Genomic DNA, 22942 nt, shown 5'->3' on the forward strand with positions numbered 1-22942 from the left:
AAAGGGTTGTCAGGCAGCCAACTCTCAGCACACATCAAGTGTTTGGATGTGTTACCATGGCAACTATGGGAAAGTGTCTATATGCATCTGTGCATGTGTGTGCGTACTGTCAATACAATAACACTTACTGACTGGAGAATAGTTTTTTGCTCTCTCCCATTATCCCTCTTGCTCCTTCTCTCTCTTTTTCTCTCGCATTTATTTCCCCATCTCAATCATTTAGTGTTTTATTCATTTTGGAGTGTTGATAGATGACTGGATAGAGATATGCAGACCTTTTGACTCCCATAGATTAATCATTTATTGATTGGGATATTCATGCAGTTTTTATTACAGCTAAAAACCTGGTTGGTTTTGTGTGAAGGGATGCATTCTGGATAATACAACCATTATTGATTCCTTTGTGATACATTTTTCTGTTTGTATATAATGTATTTTGTTACCAATTGTTGTGTACTTTAAAAGATGAAATTGTCATGTGTTCTTGCTATGATTTATTTTGTTAAATACACATTTCTTTAAAAAAAAATAAGACAGGAATTTTCATTATAATTCTGAAAGAGAGTCAATCAGCCTTAAAAAATGAAGGTTGGATACAGCATACACACTCAACCTATTAAACATGTACATGTATGTGAACACATTAGTCAAACCTTTTTGGTTTTAAAAGATATTTGTTTTAACTTGTAAGAATAAAACTCAATTGTTTGGGTATGAAGGCTATTTGTTCTGCTTCTGTTTTATTCCCACCAACATTTTAAATTGAACCCTCTTGTAAGCTTTGGAGGAGATCCACCTGTTCATGTCAGGCATTGGGGTTTGGTTTGCAAAGCCCTCTGTCATGTTCTAGAGATGTGTGTGAATGGTAATGTTCTTGTACAGAGCTTACAAAAAACGGAAATGGAAATATATATCTAGAATGCAGAGGGACAGTGATGTATAATAACTTGAATATCTACATTAGTGTGTGACATATTTGGATGAAATTCTAGTAAAGTCTCATGACCCAACCACATAATTATCATTCTATATATTTTTCACTTTGTTTCACATCATTACTTATATTAATTTTCTTTTGCTCATGAAAGAATGGCTGTATTGCAAAGTGTGCAATACTTCATTTGATACCAAATCTAGATGGACACAAAGACAGACAACTGTTTGCCAGCAAGCAAAGAATGGTACTCACATCTACTGTTTTCTATTGGTGCATAGAGTCCTTGTTTTATTTCTTCTAGCACCATGAGAAAGCAGTATTTGTAAGACACCCCAGTCATCTCTTATCATCCATCAGGCAATGCATATTGATTACAAGCTGAATTGTTGGCTACAATCCCTTAATTTGAAATAGTTTTTTGTTGTTTATCAATCTCAACTTTGTCATGTTGTTACATTGACTAGCAATGAGTCAAATTATTTCATGATGTTTTAAAAGTTTTTATTGCCATATTACCCATCCAATCATTGGTTATTTCATTATCTTGTTTTATGAATTATTAATGCTTCATCAACTCCCATCTTAATTATATCGCGTACCTTGTATTGTTTTGCATGCCTTTTCATGTCATTTAACATAAAGTGGCAAAATGAATTCTGAAGAAAATGAAAATGTAAGTTGTTCCATACATTTCATCAATATTGCTTTAATCACTACTGCCATAATCCCTAACCATTTTACCATACAGTTAATATCATTTGTAGTAGATATTAATCCCGTCACCTTTATTACTTTCCATCTTTTTCTACCCCACAAACCAATAAAAGATTGACATTTGTAGCTTTCACCGCTACCAGTAATCACCTCAAAATACCTCAAATGCATTTTTTTTCATTGAGCAACGTCAGCACTGTAATACTATTATAACCAAGTGAAGTCGACTACTCTAATCACCACCAATCTATTAATTTTCATTATCAGCATTAACATCATCATTACTACCACCATCATCATTATTATTTGTAAATTCCATCACCACCACCACATTTTAGTCATCATAATCACCATCATTATCATCATCATCAACAAGAACATTAACATCATCATCATCAACAACATCACCATCAACTTCACAATCATCATCAACAACAACCTCATGATCATTATCACCACCTCCACCATCACTGATATCATCCCTGGCCACTGCAACCAGTAAATACACACAGACTTTCATGGATTTTAAATCCAGATCAGCTATGACTACCCCCAAAATGGATTTAGATTGAAACCCTTAATATTCCAATGTCAAGCTTTAAGATGAGAATTCAAATCATTTGGGATTTAAGAATATACCTTTCAAGATTCAAACTCAGTCAAGATATCAAATTGGTTCTAAACACAGCCAATTTATTTGCAATCCATGAAATTACAGATTGTTTCATTGGTGGCAGTGGTGGGGATGATAATGATTAATGAAGATAATGATGATGGTTATGATAATCATTTTATCTTCAATTCAGAACCCATTTTCAATATTGACACAACTTTTACCATATTTTGATGACAGACTGCACAAATATCTCAATATCAAACTCCACATTATCTGCCAAATTATTAACATCTCATTTACTATCATCTTCATCTTGAGCACAAATATGTATATTGTATCACCCATTAAACATTGTCATTTTGCACACTACACACTATTGCAACCGCAACTACCATTTTCATCTAAATCATTACAATTTTCATTTTCTCCAATCATGTTCACAATTACATTCTTTTATCTATTGCAATAAAATATAATACATAGTAACCATATCTTTCATGTTCATTTTTATTGTTTCCATAAAATATTTATCTACATTACATGCATGTATGCCCTATGACATTGAATATGCACTACGTCTATCCAATACCTCTCATACGAGCCTATAGCTTGAGAGCTACAGGCCTACTAAATCAATATACTAGTGTTTTTTGTTTGTTTTGCTGGCTGTGTTGCTTTTACCATTATTAGTTTTACCATTCTCCCCATCTTGATTTAACTGTACATCTTTTTTTTCCTATGTGTAAACTCTGAATTTCTCATTAGCTCACTTTTTATTAATTTCATCAGTAGGAGTCTTTTTCCCTATAATTTCCCTCTTATAAATCTGCATTTGTTCATTTTGACATTTTCTTAATCTTGTAAATGTTCATGTATTTAATGATACCTTGAATAATGAATAACATTTTTACCATGGTCATTTTAACTTGCACATTTAAACTTCACATCTAACTTAGTTATTCAGTTGTGACCTGTTATGCACTTTTGCAGATTTATTATAATTGTTAAAGTGTTGTATTATCAATCTAATAAGAAATGTAGTTCTTTCTTTTTAAAGAATTTACATAAAGTGAGCTGAAAAAGGGTTGTCTCATTCACATCATGACACTTGCATTTTGCAAGCCGGGTTTTTTACTCCTTTTTTTTTAATTCATAAGAATGCCATACCTGTAGAGCTCATCAAATTGCCACCTGTATGCTCTTAATACATTAAGGTGACTATATTCGGTGGGAATATGTATCTTGGTTTAGAGAATAACTGAATGAATGAAATTGAAAAAGATTTGTGTTGGGAAAATAACCACATTGATAAATTCCCTTGTTGAACATGAAGCTGAATGCCAAATTCATCAAAGTCTCAATTGTAGGGATGGAGAGACAAATCAAAAGATTTTAGAGGGGATATCAGGGATTTGTTTGACATGAAGATTTTAAAAATTTGTAGAATGGTTGACATCAATAGGGTTTGATCTGCATTGGGGAACTTAAGGGAGAAGAGTGCTTTAATTGTAGGTCATGTTCTCTTGAATGTCATCTCAGTTACAGACTATGATCATCCATCCTAGAGCTGTCAGATTATCTATATTGATTCAACATGCCAACATGATAACCTTAGTAAACCAGTGGTAAATCCAGTGCACGCGATCATGTTTGGATAAAATCAACCACACCATTCCCAAAACATGAATGATACAGATTTAGTAGAATAAAGAAGAATGTTTCCTGAATAACAGGAATCCTGATAGCAGTTCATTTGTGTAGAATGATGATACAATGTTGGCATGTGGTGCCATAGTAGGGTTAGGAAGCATGTATTTTGGTGAGATGGGTGAGAGAATTTGAGAGAACGTGACACATTTAGAGGCCAGGTATGAAAAGTAACCTAATCGTTGACACGAGTTGACAAATTGGCATTATTAGATTAAAAGAGATATGTCAAAGGAATGTGTGGTTTCGGAAAGAGGGACTCATTGGGGAAGAATTGGCTGAATTTGTCAAACGCCATTTTCCAATTTGCGGCCAATTTGGTTTGCTCAATTGGAGAGGGTTCCCTAAGTGATTGTAGCTCAATAGGTGACCCTGAGAGCGTTGAGTATACAAATGAATAGTATTGTTTGGACAGCGAATCAGGGAGAGAGAGAGTTGGGGAGAAAAGGGGGGCTTGTTGCGATAACAGAGATAGTCAGTGAAAGGTACATACAATAAAAAAAGTGATGAGTTAATGAGAGAGGGGGTGAAAATATGAAGTTTATAACAAGGAAAATTGAAATGTATGTAAAAAACAGCAGAGTAGATAAGAAAATCTTAATTACATTTGTCGTCTTTTTCTTTATAAGCACTGTAACCATCCCAAAGCATATGAGTTGGCTCTCTTTGAACATTTATAACATGTTTCCTAAATCACTGTTTAGTCAGTAACTTGCTTTTTTTTTCTTCTGTTTCTTTTTCAGCTGAGGGAATCGGACCTACAAAAGAAGAAGGAAACAGAAGAAGCTCTGGTACAGATATGCAAGGATGAATTGGGTAAGAAAAAGTATTATTTTATCTATTATTTCAGATATCGTATTACTTCATGGTTTATAATATGAGGTTATTTCTTAGTGTTCTTTAAAACATTCTTGTTGGAAGAGTATGAAGTTTTTAATGATCGATTCTTCACAACTTTGTGCTTTCCAGGTAAAGACAAGGAAGAGCAACTGACCAGAAGAGCCCAAGAGAGGGCAGCAGAGAGGAAAAAGCAGAAAGATGAGAAAGAGCAAGCTGAAAGTGGAGATGCCACAGGAGGAGGTGAGGATGTTCCACCAAGCCCAGGTGGACAATGGGTAGGAAGCAGAAGGGTGTCAATGGATAGAAGAATGTCAGAAGATAGTGTCTTTGAGCCTCATGATGCTACAGGTACTCTCATGGAAGAACCAGAGGATACCATCCAAGAAGAGGTCAGATTGATCCCCCTCTTTACTTTCTCTAATTAAAATATTTGCTTGTAAATCAAATCGTGATTATCAGTGTGAATTTTGTGCATATCCCTATATAACTTGTCTCCAGTCTTATGAAGAAATTCCATTTTGATGCGCTCAAATCGCCCTGTATTCCTTTATGTGTGTGGTATAAGTTTAGTATGCCTTTTGTGTATGTGTTGTCAATGATAGAGGTACTTTGGGTCATTGAAATTATAGTGTAATTAATTTATAAATAATGTAAAGTCAATCCAGCAATGGACTGGTTTCATGAAACTTGTAATGATTGCATGATAAGTCCATGCACATATACTTTTAAAATTTAAGATTGCAGATACTTCAAATTACTGCCAGTATAAATTCAATTATCTTCAGAATACGGTATTTAAATCACCCGACATTAATATCATTTGTTGGTTGATTTCAAAATTTTCTGAAGTATGATGTTTTACTTGTTTTCAGGTACATAATTAAAGTGTGCTATATGAATGTGGCGAGAATTCATGTTTTGGAGTTCATATTTGGAACGTACAGTTCATCAACATGAACCATACAGTAATTTTTACCAACCATTGTTTTTTTCTTATTAGCTGACATTTGATCAATTGCCTCTTCACAAGCAACGGTTGTACACTCTCTTTGGTCAGGATGAGGCTGAATATTTCCTTCATCCAAGAATTGAACCTGAGCGTAGGAAGGTCATTAGAATGCCACATGCTGTAAAGTCACTGGGAGGTAAGGACAGATGTAAATGTGATAACAAAATATTTAAAGATTAGGCCCCCCCAAAAAAAATGAATGAATAAAAATAAAATATTAATAATAATGATAATAATTGTTTGCCCCAGCTGAACAGACCCTGAATAAAATTGAATGGATTGAATTTCTAAAAATATATATGTATGTTGACCAACTCTAATATTTTTGTATCATTTTCTCTACATTAATTTTTTGCTTCCCCCCAATTAAAAAGGTTTACAATATAATCAATACATAAATAGTATGACCTTTATTTAAAGAAAAATATGCAATGTAAGATTTGTTTTTGTCTGCTTTTAATTGTTTGTTTTTCTAAAGCTTTCTCAATAAAAAATATTTAAGACCAATGCTATGGTGATTTAAAAATTCCCTAATTATAGTGAAATAAGTTGTTATTTATGAAGTTAGAAGTGCAATACTAGTAATTATCTACTTACATGAAAGTAGTGAGTTATATCCGAGTCATTTCATCCCAATGATCTTACCACCAGGGACAAATGTATTGCTCCAAAAGTTGAATAGATGAAAGTCACTCATTATATGTATATTGTAGCTCAGTTAGAGTGGTCTCTACAGAGACCTAGATTCAAAACCAAGTCAAGCGTTGATCTCAATTACCTGACCCAGCAGGAAGGATCCATGACCTGTCTATCCTCTAAAACTTACTGCATAAAAAGTTGCAATAAATGCTACTTTATGCTTTACAAATTACACACATGTATGTAGGACTTGGGAGACTTTTGCATTTAAATGAAACAACAATTTATGCATTTGGTCATGAGATGCTTTCAAACATTCTTCCTTTGGTGAAATGTAATCATTGATCATCGATGTGCTTTGCAAAAAGAAAGTGCAAATGATTTTGTCCCATTTTGCCAAGACCATTCCCTTCCATGTTATCTCTGTTGTAGGGCGAGTTGGAGCTCATACCTTGTGGAATACATTAAGAGACAGGTCACAGATCAAACTCAAGTATGCAGATGCTCGTATTCCTCTGGAACTGAAGGATGCATATGGAGCGTTTGTTAGAGAATGCCTGACAAAGAACAAGACAGTAGCAAAGAGGAGTTTCTACAGTGAGACAGAGGTGAGATTTAGGAATTTAAAAGAAGTGTGTAATGCATTTTGGGGTGTGTATTCTAATCTCTGGTGTTACTCAAACTGTGGTCTAAAATTTTGGTTTCATCGATGGTAACCAAGTATGACACAAATTATTACAGATGGATGTTTAGTTTTATCAGCACATGAAATTATATTAAAAAAAGCCAAGTGAATACATGTACTTCGTAAACAACTTTTTGACACCTGGCTTCCCATGATTTTAGCAAAGACTTAAACCATGGCTTAAATTAGACCCAAGTCCAGAATAATATATTATATGATTAATCATTGTTTAGAAACCGTATATGATTATAAACCAAAGAAATTTAGTTTGTCAATATGTACAATAAATTGAAAGTTTTCTTGAATCTCTAGGAGAATCAAAAAAGGAGATGTATTGAGTTGACCTTTAACATTGAATAATTTCATCAGGTACCAGAGAATGAGAAGCTACAGGACAACAGCTACAAGGATCGTGTGAAAGAGACCCAGAGACGTATGGAGCTCATGTACCGTGCTGCATTAGCTAATGAAGATAAGACTGGTGTACTCCTATACAACAATCCCATGCCAGACTTTAATAACTTTGAAGGCCATGAAGGACCTCTTAGATACCTCCCATCCTGGCTTCAAGTGGTATGTCATTTTTTTTCACCTATCTACTGATGATGCATTTTAGTAAGCAATCAGGAGACGTACATATCTTAGTCCTCTCTCTCTCTGTCTCTCTCTCAAAGAGACTTGATTAACTGTAGGACTAGGCAGTGGCAACAGAAAGCTCTACACAGAAAAAAAAAAAAGTTGAAAGCCTTAATGATGCTAACCTCTCAATATCCTTTGTTTGGTCTCTTTCACAAAACAAACCATTAATGATAATTGTCTTTAAATGGTAACTTTTAAAGTGATATTTGCAACAGATTATTTATTATTGAAGTTCTGATAGATTTTCATGCAACAGGGCCTTGCTTATTAAGATTTGACTAATGCACATTATTTTGGAACCTGCAGGTTTCTATATAATCTTCTATTAAGTAATGCAACAAATAAAGAAGACGCCTTGATGATGAACTCTGCTTGACATGAATGCAATATATATTAAGAAAAGAAAAGGAACAGAATGTCAATGTAGGAATTCCATTTATCTTGAGACCTCAATTATGAATGATATGTGTGTTTTCTTTTACAGGACGATGACAGTGAGGAAGGCTCAGAATTTGATAAAAGCTACAAGAAGTGGTTAACAAGTGCCTCTGATATGGAAATACAACCTTTACAGTTTGAAGACAACTTTCAAAGTTATGATATAGGTAAGAATTTAGATTAAAATTGTGTAATATTGTGTGTAAGTTTGAGAAATTATGTCTGAGTGATATATGTAACAGATGTTTGAAATATTGTATGTCAATTTTTGTTAACAAATTCATTTATGTTTGAAATATTGTATGTCAATTTTTGTTAACAAATTCATTTATAATTGAATGGATTTATTAGAAGATGAAATCTGTGTCTATGTACTGTGCCCAAGTAAGTGAAATGGAAATAAATCCAGCTATTAAAAAAATACTGTCATAATGGCTTGAACATGTGAATCAAATAATCAAATTATGAAAAAAAATGATGGATTTCATTTTGATGTAGACATGGTTCAGGATGCCAACAACCAAGAAAAAGAACCAAACAACGATGAACAATTCTTCAATGATTTGGACTACGAAGATGGCCAGACCGGTGATCGCTCTGTTAGCTCTTTCTCCCTGCCTGACATGATCCTCGGGGGTGATGAAGACACAGGTTATCCTCGACCAAACCAAGACCGACCTGACCAGTCAACCAGCAACAAAGACCCTCAGCTCCTACCAGGCAATGATGCAGGCAGTGAAGGACTGGATTTAGAAGGAGTCAAGAAAGAGAAGAAAACTAAACTTGTCTTCTTGACCGAGAAGGAAGCAACATGTGAAGGGCGTTTCCTTGAGAATCTTGCAGTGAAGGAGAAAAATAAATCTGAGATGGTGACAGGAGCTAGTGTAGAGGCTGCAGTATCAGATACTAAGACACCAAGAGAAGGTCAAAGTTCAAGTAGAAGTGGTAAGAAATATTACCTTGGTTGGTAAAAGGATTAATTATCCTATACTCACCCCCAGTGACCATTGTATCACATTCAGTTCCCTACACCAGTTTCTGGGTATTCATGTAAACCAAAAACGCACTAATCATGGTTCACAGAGAGAGAAAACAAACCAAAACATATAAAAGATATGTAAATTTCCCTTTCCCCCACATACCATTTTATATATTATAACTGGTATCTTACAAAGTTGTGTAAACAATAGCTCTGAATATATCTAGAGATATATTGAACAGCATTTTATATCTTATGCCGAAAGGAAAAGGACATTATTTTTGTGGAATATTATTCAAAATGTGTTGATCTTATTGCCTGGAATATTTTTTGGTCATATGCTGAAAATCCTTGATAAGTGTGCGTAGAGGTTCTTATGTTTTATGAAAGGAAGTTTAGAATTAGGTAATCTTAATGCTAGGTATACCATTTTTCATGTATTATTGTAGGAAAGCCAAAGGTCCGCTCCCTCACAGCACCAGCAACTTTGGGTAAAGCGGAAGACACCACACCAAGCACTGCAAGGACTTCGGGGACAGGAGGTACAAGACAGGGTCGTAGGTCTAGGCCTACCAAAGGACCTGGATGGGAACCACTGACTATGACGGCTCTTAATGATCATAAACCAGCCATACAGTTATTTGGAGGAGGTGACTTTGCTCATGGTAGTGAGTTTTTGTGGAAGCCAGTTCTATCAACTACAACAGCTACAAAAGGATCATAATTGGATGCACCATGATAGATAGGAACCAATGAAGTCTGTTTAGGAGTCTATAGGTGCTGTCACACTTAGCTGTTTCAGCCAGTGTATGTTGTCATACATATGGCAAGCCATTTCATCATTCAATCCTATTTATCGATATTGATGTAATTCAATTTTTTATTAAAAGAAGTTAAATAATTGCTATCACAAATTTATTCTTGATTTTAAGAAAAAAAATTTCTAAATAAATGGCAATCGTTTCTTGTTGCTAATAAATGTCCAGTCTTGATTATTAAATGGTATATAGAATGGCTTGTCATATGTACATTGGCATAATTATGCTGGCAAGAAAATCCTGTGTGACAGCCTCTTAAAAGAGGTTAGTTAGCTCTTGGATTCTATAGTGAGCTTTTGTGGAAGCCAATTTTTTTCCACGATTACAGTTACACACAATTTATAGCTAACACACTTACTAAGGAAGATAAGATTTTGATGAAATTAATTCATGCTGTCAGTAAGGATAAATTGTCTATAGTCATTAAAATTATTCACTTATAGAATCAAAGAGTTTACAAATTACTTCCAAATCATAGATACTGTATGGTAGGGAAATATCGTGAACAAGGAAATGCATCTGTTATTGTATTTTTAGTGACTTAAACAAAATAATAAAAGGATGATTTAGATCTCTGGGCACTGTCTTACAAAGAGTTAAAATAAATTCACATTAAATCTGCGATTGATTTAGAATACCTATCTATCAACTAGACAGAATTTATTCAATTGCAATTTGATTTTGATTTGAATCATTTGCAATTCTTTTTAAAATGGGCAACATGGCATTAAACTTACCAATGATAGTAAATTTGCCATCACTACTAATTTTGATTGAAAGTTTGAATGTCATTGGCTGTCAATCTCTATTGAAATGTTGGTTGCTATTGATAAGTTACCATTAATGATAAGTCTAATGCAACAGACCAAATATATAAATTATGCTGTTCATTCACCTTGTTATTGGTAACTCTACTTTTCTGAATCAATTGCATTCTGTTCAAAGCTAAATATCCAAAGATGGTTTCTTATTGGTATTGATATCTCTGTCTTTCAATTCTTCAAAGAATATATATTGACATTCCGTCCATCATTGTTGATGTACTTCCAAGGTAAGAAACAGATCACTATGAAGTTATAAAAACATTTCAACAAATGTAAATACAGATGTATATGTTGTAAATATTTTTTTTTTAATAGTTCTATATTTAAAAATTATCAACTCGTATTGTATAGAGCAATGAATTGTTACGGTAAAGCTTTGAAGTGAGAAATGCAGATTTTTGTTACACCATATCATCAATATTTTTTTTATATATCGTTTGAAGTGTAGATCATACACACCCACTTGTCTCTATTTCACTTTAAATGACTGTATGCAGCATAAATTATGTTATATTGGGTTCTTTGATGATCTTGAAAAATCAATGTATTTCCACACTATGATTTCTATAGGATTCTTATTTATATATTAGGTTCCTGTTTCATACATTTTGTCAACAATATAAATCCCATGACCTGAGAATGAACAGTTAGAATCCTTCTATTTGATTGGCTAAGAGCAATTATTGATATAGAACCATAGAACCATCATAGTATATGGGGGTCTTGTGAGCGGGGGGGGTCACTCACATACACATTGGTGGTACGGGGACATGCCGCATTGATGAACACCTTTTTCAGACGGAATATTCAGTTCTGTAGATACTCCGAATGACAAAAGTTCCATTCAGAAGCCGCCCCGCTCGCAAGACCCCCGTTACGAGACATCTTGGTTCCCTAGCCCTGCCAAAATTGTCCAGCGCGAGCATGGCATGCCAGAGCTGCACGCACAGCTTCACAACTCCCTCTTCTAGTAGCTCCATGCACTGCTAGTGCCCACATATACACGCACAGCGCTAGCGTGCACCTTATCTACTGTAGACCCTGTTTTTCACGCTGCCGGGTATATATTTAGTTCCTAAGACCTGGCATTTTACCCTTGTGGTCAGTTCCTTAGACCCCCATTTCAGGGTTTTGTGAAGCACACCCAATCAAAATATAATATGAATGCTCCCACCCATTTGGTGTTGTGAATGTTCATGCAACAGTGTTGGGAAGCAGTTTGTTAACCAACAGAATACATTGAAAATGCCGACTGCAATTTGTTAATATTCTTGGGATTTTATTGCTGATACATTTGCAATGTTTGTGATATATATCTGTTTTAGTTCTTGTTGGCACCAATCTCTTTGGGAAAGGAATAATATACTTTTTATTGGCATATCTCAAGAAATGTGCTTATAAATTATTTAAGAAATAAATGATTTGGTGAGAAATATCTTGAGGGGGGAAGCATTACAAAACTATTGAATTAATATTTTTTTGAAAGACAGTATTTTGATTACTCCAGTCATGCCAGATATAATGGAGTCTCCAGTCTAACTTTTTCATGTTTACTTTTTGTGTTGTGAAGGAAATTTTTGGCTCCTTTTGTTTGAAATTATTGTTTGTAATGCATCATGTCTTTGTGGTGATTTCATCTGCAACTCCCATTTTATATCGTTTGTGAATAAAGATGTACTCTGTTTGAGTCATATTTTGAATTCATTTATTTAGTTGTTAATGATGATTGCATGAGCAAGTCAAAACTGTTAATAAAGTGTGTGAAAGAGGAGGAAGAATAGGGATAGAGGGCAGTGTTTATGGGCGGGTTTGTGTGCTAAACACATTGAGAAAGAGAGAGAGAGAGAAATAAAGGAACAGAGAGAAAGATGATCTTTAAACGTATTAAATTATGTGAGGTGAGAACATGAATAGGGAGACAGTATAGGTGTTCGATGACTTCATATACCTGATCACTAATTCTTAAAATAGTATGTTATACATCATTTTGTGTTTTATCCCAAATTATTTGGTATCTGTGGGTAATACTATAGCAGGGCCCACTGGGAGAACAGTTTTGGAACCTAAGTGGCTCCCCTGGGTAAATATGCTGTTATTATTACTATCTATTTCATGTGGGACCTTTTACGCTTAGATCATCATGACACCTTCTTAAAAAGAGTGTAATAACGTAAATTCGGTCAAATTCAAAAGGCTACAGTTGAATGACAAATGAATGTTTCTACCAAATGAATCGGATCAATTTACATCTACAATTCCTATATGACATATAATGGGTGATTTTAAGGAAATGCATGCATTCACTTTGATTCAAATGAGTATTCACAAACATCATCATATAACCTTCTAAATATATACAAATGAAAGGGAGAATACTTATATAATATTGACTGGCCTCGAGGGGAACATCAAATATATTGCCAGCAAAAGAATCATATTGGCCCGAGTCTTTAGACGAGGGCAATATGGGTCTTTGAAGGGCAATATATTTGTTTTTCCCCGAAAGAAGAGCCAGTCAATATTTTTATTATCATCCAAATCAGATATCTATGGCAAAAATCATGATAATGGGGATATTTCTTTTAAAAATAGAGTTCTATTGTGTCATGTTAATATCGGTCTAGGCTCTGCACTTTACCATTATGACGTACTTGCAAGCGCTCGGATTCCAGTGTTGTCTTCATTATGACGTATATCTGTATATTGTTGGTGCGCGGATCCTTATATGAAGCGTATCTCTTTATACGCATCCACAAATGCCCGGATGTGAGACCAGGGAAAATACAAAGGTATATTTTGCGTCGTCTCTGCATGCAACTTAAATACGCGAATTGAGACCGAGGAAAATACGAACAATATACCTACCCTTCCCGATATTCAGAAAATGTAGGGCAATACGGTTTTGTAAATGACCAGCTCAGATGTCTGATACGGGTGATAATCAATGATAATACCTCTGAAATAATGGAAGCATTCGATATATTATATACATTGTATGTTTTTTCGCACTCTTGAAAAAATAGTCTCCTGTTCATCTAAATGTGCATGGTCAATAACACATCCCGGGTAACACAGTCATGAAAAAAATTATGTTGATTTGTGAAGAAAATTAAAGAAAACCGCATTTTAATGAAGTATAATTTTATTGAAATCATTGTCATGCATAATCTCGATTACTTTTATGACAGAGAGTGAAATGGTAAATTATTGTTGCCGCATTAGCAACATTACATAAGCACAAGGCTCTTAACCAGACTTTAAAAAAAATACTGCTCAAATTTGATATAAAAATGATTTGAGACATTACATAAATTATGATATATAATATTGATCTTTTTTTAAATCATGAACTGTGTAAATCTTCGTGAAAATGTCCATTCATTCACAGAGTCAAATTTCAAGAATAACAGCTGTTATCATTCAGACAATTTACTTTACCTATATTTCATTCCTATGATCGATTTATCACATTCGCGTGTAAGCCTATCAAGGCATCTTTTATGACGCAGTCACATTTTCCATACGGCTGGTCGGAAACGGCCATCTTAACATAATTTTGAACCAGCTACATATAAGGGGTTTTTCAAATCGCCGTACGACCGCCGGAGGGGAAATGTTAACTGTAGCATAAAGGACAATTCCACACCGACAAGTGTTGATTTGAATAAAAAGAGGTAATCAATCAAGACGCTTAAAATATTTATCAAAATCATGTATCAAAATTATGTCATTTCAAAATGTTGCTTATTTCGCGCACAACGTTTACAACACAATGATTATCATGTAAATGATAGAGTCGAAGATGTCACTCATTATTTCTTCAGTATTTCATTGTTTGAATTATACATTTTTTATCTTCCAGATTTGCCAATAACAAGACCTCTTAAAGCCACAATAAGTTACGACAATTACTATTCCAATTTTTCAGGGAGGATTTAAACTTTGTTTCACATTATATTGAGGATGAACATAAATATTTCATATTTGTTATAATGAAATACAAATAAATAGTGGGTAGTTGACCTCTCTGGTTCCCTTATTTGCATACTGGCCAGGATGTGAATATAATTACGTTTGTGAAATTAAGCAACATTTTGAGACCTCGCGACTTTTGTGTTTTATATCAGATTTCAGAGAGATTTCCAGCGTTATGCTTGTTTGATTTTTCTCTTTTTATACAAATCAACTTTTTTTCGGTGTTGCGGCGGTCTCTCGATCGGATGGGGGGGGGGGTGTCCAGTGGGTACGCAACGGCCCTAGGCCCATATGCCCCCCCCCCCCCCTCTGCCAATGATATACTTGGCCAGTCAAAGAAGGACCTGGGGAGCATTTCATGAAAGGACTTGTCAGACATTTTATCCGACAAGTCCCATTTTATCCGACAGTTACCATAGTAACAGTGCTTCTCAGCCAATCAAAATCCAGAAAAGTTGTCAGATCTGACAACTTGTCGGGCAAAAATGTTGATGAAACGCCCCCCTGGGGAGCGTTTCATCAACATTTTTGTCCCACAGGTTGTCAGATCTGACAAATTTCCTTGATTCTGATTGGCTGATAGTCACTGTTACTATGATAACTGTCCGATAAAACAGGGCTTGTCGAATAAAAAGTCCTTTCATGAAACGCTCCCCAGCTGTTTGAAATAATTCTTCTTTAAGTTAGCATTATATATCTTATACGTGTTTGTTTAGCATTGCTTAGACCATGCTGATTCTTTATGTACCCAATTCCAACCGTCAAGTTCTCGTAAATCAAGATATTGAAAACGAGCTCTCGGTTTCAGTATACATATTTTTCTTTCTCAGCGCGATCAAAGGTTGGTCTGTCTATTTACTTACTCAACTGTTCACCTGGCCTTTATGATGCTAAACAGAGGCAAACAATTTTCAAACATTAATATAGTTGTGCTTAAGCTTGGTCGACATGCATGAAGTATTATTATGACTACTTGAAAAGAACGGAGCTTTGCAGAGTTTAGAAGCTACAGCAGGTGGCGAAGAGCTAATAAGAATGGATAAGATTTCAGATTTCTTGTGTACTAATTGTGTTGGTATTGTGGCTTCTTCGATCTTCGTGTTCATCTTGGGAGGTATCTTGGCATACAGCGGGTTGTTCCACCGCGTGGTCGTCAGGAAATTGATTAACCCGGTTGGGAAACTTCGTGTAGCTTATCTCTACAACACTGGACCATATCGAAATTGTGGACCACTTTTCGACCGCGTGTCTCGTTTGGCGCCTCATGCACGATGTATGGGTATTTACTATGATGATCCAAAGGTGGTGAGTATTAGGCTACAGTGTGGACTTGAAAAAATACCCTTAATTTGAAAAGCTGTCGAAAGTACGTGTATGGATTAATATGAAGGTATTACAAAATGTATAGGGGCATAAATTAAAAGAAGCTCATAAAGGTTTAATCCACCCCAGAAAAAAAGTTACCATATTTGAAATGGAATTCTCTAGGGGCGGCGGAGCGAAGTTGAAAATGGGGGAGGGGGCAGAGGAGGAAAGGGCGCCCTAAAAAGCACAATCTTAAAACAAATATAAAATGACTTATCTGTAATGAGCCAAACAAAATTTAGGGACCGTAGATGTTGTATCACGCAATTCAGAATTATACTTCACCCTCCTCTCTTGATTTCCTTCTCTTTCCTTTTCTCTTTTTTTCCTTGGTTATGATTTTTTTTGTGGGTTGAAAGAGCCCCCCCCCCCAGGCATGTATTCTTACAAGTTTGTTTCCTTCATAATGAAAATTAGAATATTGTTTTTTTTTTGTATTCAGAACATGTTCGTGAGGGGCACTTCTTGTGTAAAATGTAAAAAGGGGCACTGATACGAGAAAGGGCACCTATAAGAAGGTAAAGGTGCAATTGCTAACGGCATAAAACGGGTCCTCAAAGGTGCACAAAACACGTCCGTGAGAGGCCCTTTTAGGGCCACTGATTCGAGAAAGGACACTTACAAGAAGGCAAGGGGGCATTTGCTAACACATAAACGGGTCCTTCTCAGGTATGAAAGGGGCACAGAAGACGTCCTTGAGGGACACGTTCGAGAGGGAGCATTTTTTTAGTAAAAGTTGGCACTTATATTACGAAAAAGGGCACTTGGTAACACCTAAAACGGGTCCTCCTCAGGTGAACTCAGGTGAAAGGGGCACAGCACACATTCGTAAGGGCATTTTTCTTGCACAAGAAGGGCACTTTTTCAGTGCTTCAAAAGTAGGAGGCACTGTGCCCCCCATATCGCCGCCCCTGTCAAACGTGAATTGTGTTAGATAAAACTAATGAACGAGCCAATGGTATTTGAAGCATAAGTCTGAGCCTATAGACGGTCATTTCTTTCTGCTACCCATAGATCTTTTAAAATGTTTACTTTTTATTTTGTTCAGTTGTACAAATTCAACAGAAAATAATATTCTAAATACTTTGCTTTTAAATGGGTCTGTATATTTAGGAAATTTGGTTTTAAAATGAAGAGTAGGCCTACACTCCTTGTAATCTGAAACAGTCATTATGTCATTTCATCCCATCGTTTTATATCACATCTTTCAGTAAGGATGTTACTGAAAATCACAATTATTCTTTTAAAAGAACAATAATATTGAGTAACTTTTAGTTATTTATTCCAGATAATCTGGAACTTTGTCATCTCTGTTTCTCACATTAAGAAACTTCCAACCTTATCATGAAGATAATTCTATAGAAATGAGGAATATCCATGCTCAACATGACCATCCCGATGACCATATATATTTAGGCCTATTATTAAATATAAATAATTCCCCGTTCTTTATTGATTTAATATTGAAGAATTTGAAACATCCTTGGTTATCGGCTTCTTTTATGCTCCCAAATCCATTTTTTAATCCATTTAAGAGATCATGGATCATGACATTTCTATATATTTTGTCGGGTCCATTCAAAATTAATCTGAAAAACATTTTTTTTTTAAAGAAACCACTGATAAAAGTGTGAAAGAAAATAAACAGATGCATTTGGATATTTCAAATGATTTGATTATGTGTTGGGGTTTTTCAGAATAAAGCTATAGGTTTCTCACTTTCCACATGTTCAAAGTAACTTGTATTGATGACTTACCAATATCTATAACAAAACCTGAATTTTTATGCAGAGCTTTAACTATAGAGATGTGGCTTTAACCCACTTAGTGAAGGATGCACCAAAACCAAACGAATTAAAGCATTCAAATAAAGAGTCATGGTCTAGCGAATCAAACTCTTTCTTAAAGGTCAAGTCCACAACAGAAGAATCTTGATCTGAATGAAGAAAAATCAAACTAGCATAACGCTGAAAATTTCATCAAAATCGGATGTAAAAAGCTATGACATTTTAAAGTTTTGCATATTTTACACAAAACTGCACAACTCAGTGACATGCAAATGAGACAGTCGATGATGTCCCTCTCTCACAATTTCTTTTGTCTTTTTAGTGTTTGAATTGTACAATATTTGATTTTTTACGATTTTTTTTTACGAAAATGACAATAGGGACCAACTTGACAGAACCGTATAGTATTAAAGAATGCTATAGTACTAAAGAATGCTAATTTCGCATGTTTATGGAGGAACTACTCATTGTTTCAATGAGGAGGAGAAAATTAGAATATTTCATATAATAAAATACAAAAGAAATAGCGAGTGGATGATGTCATCAGTCTCCTCATCTGCATACAGACCAGGGTGTGCATATTTTAACTGTTTTATGACATAAAGCAAAACTGAAATTGAAATTTCATAACTTTCATATTTTACATCCGATTTTGATGAAAATTTTAGTGCTTGTTAGATTTTTCGAATTTTATTTAAATAAACTTTTGTTAGGATGGACTTGTCCTGAAAAATGCTGAAGCAATGAATCCTGTTTTTTGTTTAAGTCCTAAGAAAATGATATACGTTATGTTACGTTTTGCTCTTCCGCGTAGGAATGCAAATTGACTTTTGTCAATTATTTCATTCTAAACATTATCACATTCGCTAATGCCTTTAAACATAATCACATTGATGATATAGGTCTATATCCCTCCAATGGACGTTTGTCTTTATTTGGCTTACAAATTAGAGATATGACATTTTGCTTTTGACTTGCTGAAAATTAGTTTTCTTGAAAAGAAAAATTCAAAGAAACAAGTAAGGGATCCTTTACAATGTCCCCCAAAATAATGTCGCATAAAATTCCTTGGAAATTCCATCCTTTCTTACACTAATATTCAGTATAGGAGTCCTTTACTTGGTGGAAGATTCAAAGAATTTGTGTCCGTTTGTTTTAAAAAAAAATATTTGCATTTTCATTTTTGTTTTATATACAGCTATCTTTTTATCTTCAATAATATCATTTTCTTTTAAACCGAGCTTTTATAAGTTTCAGATTGTAAAATTAACTTGACTTTTTTCAAGTGTAAGAAAATACTAGTTCCTTTTTCTCCATATTCAATCCAATTTGCCTTGAACCGAATAATAATATCTTGTGTAATTTTATCATAATATTTGTCTACAGCTTGTTTAGCTCGTTGATGTACAGAATTCAAATATAACTTCGATTCCAAAATTTGTACCCTTTCTTCCAATTGTATTCTTTCTTGTTTTTTTCTTTCTAACTTTATTTTTTTATACTTTTGTGTGTATCCTAATTCGAATTTTGATATTTAATATAATTCCACCTAACTCTGGGATAAAACAAATCTTTACATTCTCCAAACCATGTTTGGAACTTCCTCAGGATACTTGTACAGTTTTCCTTGTCCTAGCACAACGATGTATTAAATTTTAAAAAAAAAGCTTTTCCTGGATATTGCTTGTGACGATCGTATGCGTTCGCGGAGCGGGGATGGTTGCACCCTTTCTGGAAAACCGGAATGAGTTTTTATCGAAAGGGCGGGTTGGGGGACGAGAGTCAAATTAACGCACCCTCTCGGGAAAGTCCTCCCATTTCACTGTTTAGAGTTGACAATTCATTTTAAAAATCCATCCTTTAACAAAAATAGAATTTTCAGACGCAACTGTCTCTCCTGGGCCCCGTTGTTTTCAACCCATTATGCATCCACATGTCAGAATTAAGGAAAACATCGATCCACTTGCATGAATAGTCGAGCAAATAAAAATCACCCAACCATTTTTATCACATCGCGTAATCCAATCAGAGAGCGCCGTTCACTCTGGCGCGAGTCTAGAAAGGAGAGGGGGGGGGGGGAGTAGTCAGGTGCCACCCTTTTTGTATGATTTTTTGTTTTGCTTGTAAATCACCCCCCCCCCCCCCAATTAGGCAATGTGAATAGTGCATGAAGAACATTTTGAGTACTTTTTTTTAAGTAACCCCCTGCTAATGCCTATGGTTCTGTTCTTGCATTAAGTTTACAAATCTTATCTAGTCTTTCCCTTTTTAATTTCATTATTTTGGACAGACCCCCGAGAGTGAGCTGCGTTACATGGTCGGAACGATTTTGAGCGAGGACGGCGAGAGGGTAGATGATACGATAGAGAAACGATGTGAGGACGATGGTTTCAGAGTGATTGAGTTTCCTGCTATCTCTGAAGCTATTGGAACTAACTTCCCTTTCCCATGGATGTTATCCATCTTCATTGGTATCTGGAAGGTATACCCAGCTCTCAATAAGACGATTAAGGTAAGATCGAGAGAGAGAGCGAGGGGGGGGGGGTCCTATGATGTAGTTGAAATGGCAAAGAACTGCCGAAGGTATTTCTCAAATTACGAGCATTCCAGTCTTATCTAATAAAGTGCCTAAATTATTATCATGAACATTTTACATGTTTGCGCATTCAGTCGTAAATATTTCCTGTTGCATTTTTCTTCTGTTGGTAATTGCATTTTATTCGGAGGACATTGACCGTCATAGCAGTTGATATTGAATCGAATTTCATTGATTCGGTTATAAGACGATTAAATGACTATTTAATTTTAAAGGGATGCTCCGGGCTGGAAATATTTTGATTTAAACAGATACAGAAAAATCGGACAAACAAAACAATGAAAATTTGAACAAAATCTGACAAGGAATAAAAATGTTATGGCATTTTAAAGATTTGTATTATTTCGGTGAAACATCAGTTCTAGGCATGTCTTCATGAATATTCAATGAGGAAATTGATGATGTCATATTCCCACTTGTTCTTTTGTATTTTATTTATATATGAAATTGGTTTCATTCAAATTTTTTCTACCAAAAACCGAAAAAAAACTGAATAGACATTGATTTAGCGCATTGGATAATTATGGCTGCAACTTATTCCATTATAAAGGAGACACATTATTTACACTTAATTCATCTGAAAAATGTAACAATTATATCTATTTAGATATAAATATTTTCAGCCCTTAGTACCCCTTCAGGGGGGTTTCAAGCGAGGGAGAATGGATGGTCACTTGACAATTGGAACAGGAGATACGGTTATTTAAACTCGTGATTTTTTTATGAAATTCTTCCAAATAAAGTTGGAATTAGTCTCAAATAACTTTTAACGGGATGACGATCTTTGTTCATTTTACTGTGCAATAATCCCATTGTACAACTACATACAAAGTGAATGTTATTGTGTACTTATTTATTTTTTACGGTGTAGGAAGAAGAATTGCATCCGGGACCTTGTTTTGAGATATACAGCGATGGAATGACCAATTTTTACATCCCTCTTAACAACCGTGATGCGTATTACGTTCCTGAGGCACTGAAGACCAAATCAACTTAAATTTTGTTCACCAAGCAGAACTTATCTTAAACACGTTTGCGATAACCCTTAAACTCTGCATGGAGAGGAAGGATTCATCGAGTGGGACAGATTCAAGATTTCATCAGGGGCACTGAAAGGGACTTCATTTTAACGCAACAAACATTCACAAGAGAAAAAAAGGAAGGACCCTGCACCTAAAACATCCCTAATATTCCTTTCCTTTTTAGTTCCATTATGTAGATGAAAATTTGAAGAAAAAAAAACATGTCAACTGTCGCCGTTCTTGTAACAAGTCGTGATCTATTTTGTATGATGAACAAAAACGTATTTACCTAATTTCCCTCTCATTCCAATTTTCCTGTAACAGGGGAATGATAAAGTAAAACTTGTCAAAAATGGGCACACACCTCCTGTATTATGCACCTTCATATAGGGGCCGCGGAACCGGGGGCAAGGGCTTCAGCACGTATATAAAAACTTAAAAATGACCATCTGATTGTGATTTTTTTTATCGTTGTCAGCTCCCACTTACGTCTCAGCCACCCCCACCAAGCACTCACTTTCAAAATCTCTGCTTCCCCTCATCGAAGGTTCCGTGCCTGATCTTGAGTAGTAGATGATGTGGTGATTACAACTTTAGTTCTATGGCTTCAGGAAATATTCGTACAGTTTTCAACATCTAAGAGAATGAGTCGATCTACACACCATTTGTGTTTTCAGTCGGGATTTTAATAGATTCTAAAAAAAGTGATAAAAATAATTGGGAAAAGTATAATGTAATTTTAAGTCCGTTATCGTGTTTATTATTGATATAATTGTGCTGGAATTAACACACTTAGTATAAAAACAAAAGCTGTATTAACAAATTACTTTAAAGAATATTCTTAAGTAAAGGGGGTAATACTATAGTAACACTGCACACCGTCCAAGTATCTTATTTTAATGGAATACCGCTATTTTTAGTACAGTGCATATAATACAATGTATGTTCATAATGTAGGCCATGAAAGTATTTTCATTTTAAAACAAATTGTTTTGATAAGTATACAATTACATTGTTATAAGTTATAAATTCAGTCAATTAACTGACTCATTTTTAGTAGGATACATCATTATTTTGGAGATTGCTTGTGAAAACAGTATTTCTAAACATACTCATCACAATTCTAGCCATTTTTTGTTTTGCATGAATGATATGTTACACTGATTTTCAAGTATATACCAATTAGATAAAAGCATACTATTCTTTCATTTTTTTAAATAAAGTAACTTTTTTGAAGTCGTGTATACACATTCTTGTTTGGACATTATTTTGTGTAGAACAAGAGACGATGGTGGTGCCGTTATCGATAGTATCAGTGGTCAGGCGCGGATCCAGGGCACGTGCCCCCTCCC

The 22942-nt window shown here is 34.9% G+C and overlaps 2 protein-coding genes across 2 annotated transcripts in view; both read left to right on the top strand.

The window, feature by feature from the left end:
- Positions 1–12530, top strand: part of LOC121411985 — a 49898-nt gene extending 37368 nt beyond the window's left edge. Inside the window, exons 3-10 of the mRNA XM_041604896.1 lie at positions 4718–4790; positions 4944–5203; positions 5815–5959; positions 6895–7070; positions 7517–7720; positions 8271–8391; positions 8723–9169; positions 9653–12530. Coding sequence (XP_041460830.1) covers positions 4718–4790; positions 4944–5203; positions 5815–5959; positions 6895–7070; positions 7517–7720; positions 8271–8391; positions 8723–9169; positions 9653–9927 — 1701 coding nt within the window. The 3' untranslated portion in view covers positions 9928–12530. The remainder of the gene's footprint in view (positions 1–4717; positions 4791–4943; positions 5204–5814; positions 5960–6894; positions 7071–7516; positions 7721–8270; positions 8392–8722; positions 9170–9652) is intronic.
- A 3085-nt stretch (positions 12531–15615) lies between these two features.
- Positions 15616–22834, top strand: LOC121410536 (testis-expressed protein 264-like). The gene is made up of 3 exons (XM_041602691.1): positions 15616–16125; positions 20263–20484; positions 21440–22834. Exons 1-3 carry the CDS (start codon positions 15856–15858, stop codon positions 21563–21565), a joined length of 618 nt encoding a protein of 205 aa, XP_041458625.1. The 5' UTR covers positions 15616–15855; the 3' UTR covers positions 21566–22834.
- The last annotated feature ends 108 nt before the right edge of the window (positions 22835–22942 follow it).

The sequence above is a fragment of the Lytechinus variegatus genome, chromosome 3 (assembly GCF_018143015.1).
Source record: "Lytechinus variegatus isolate NC3 chromosome 3, Lvar_3.0, whole genome shotgun sequence".
Lineage (NCBI taxonomy): Eukaryota > Metazoa > Echinodermata > Echinoidea > Temnopleuroida > Toxopneustidae > Lytechinus > Lytechinus variegatus.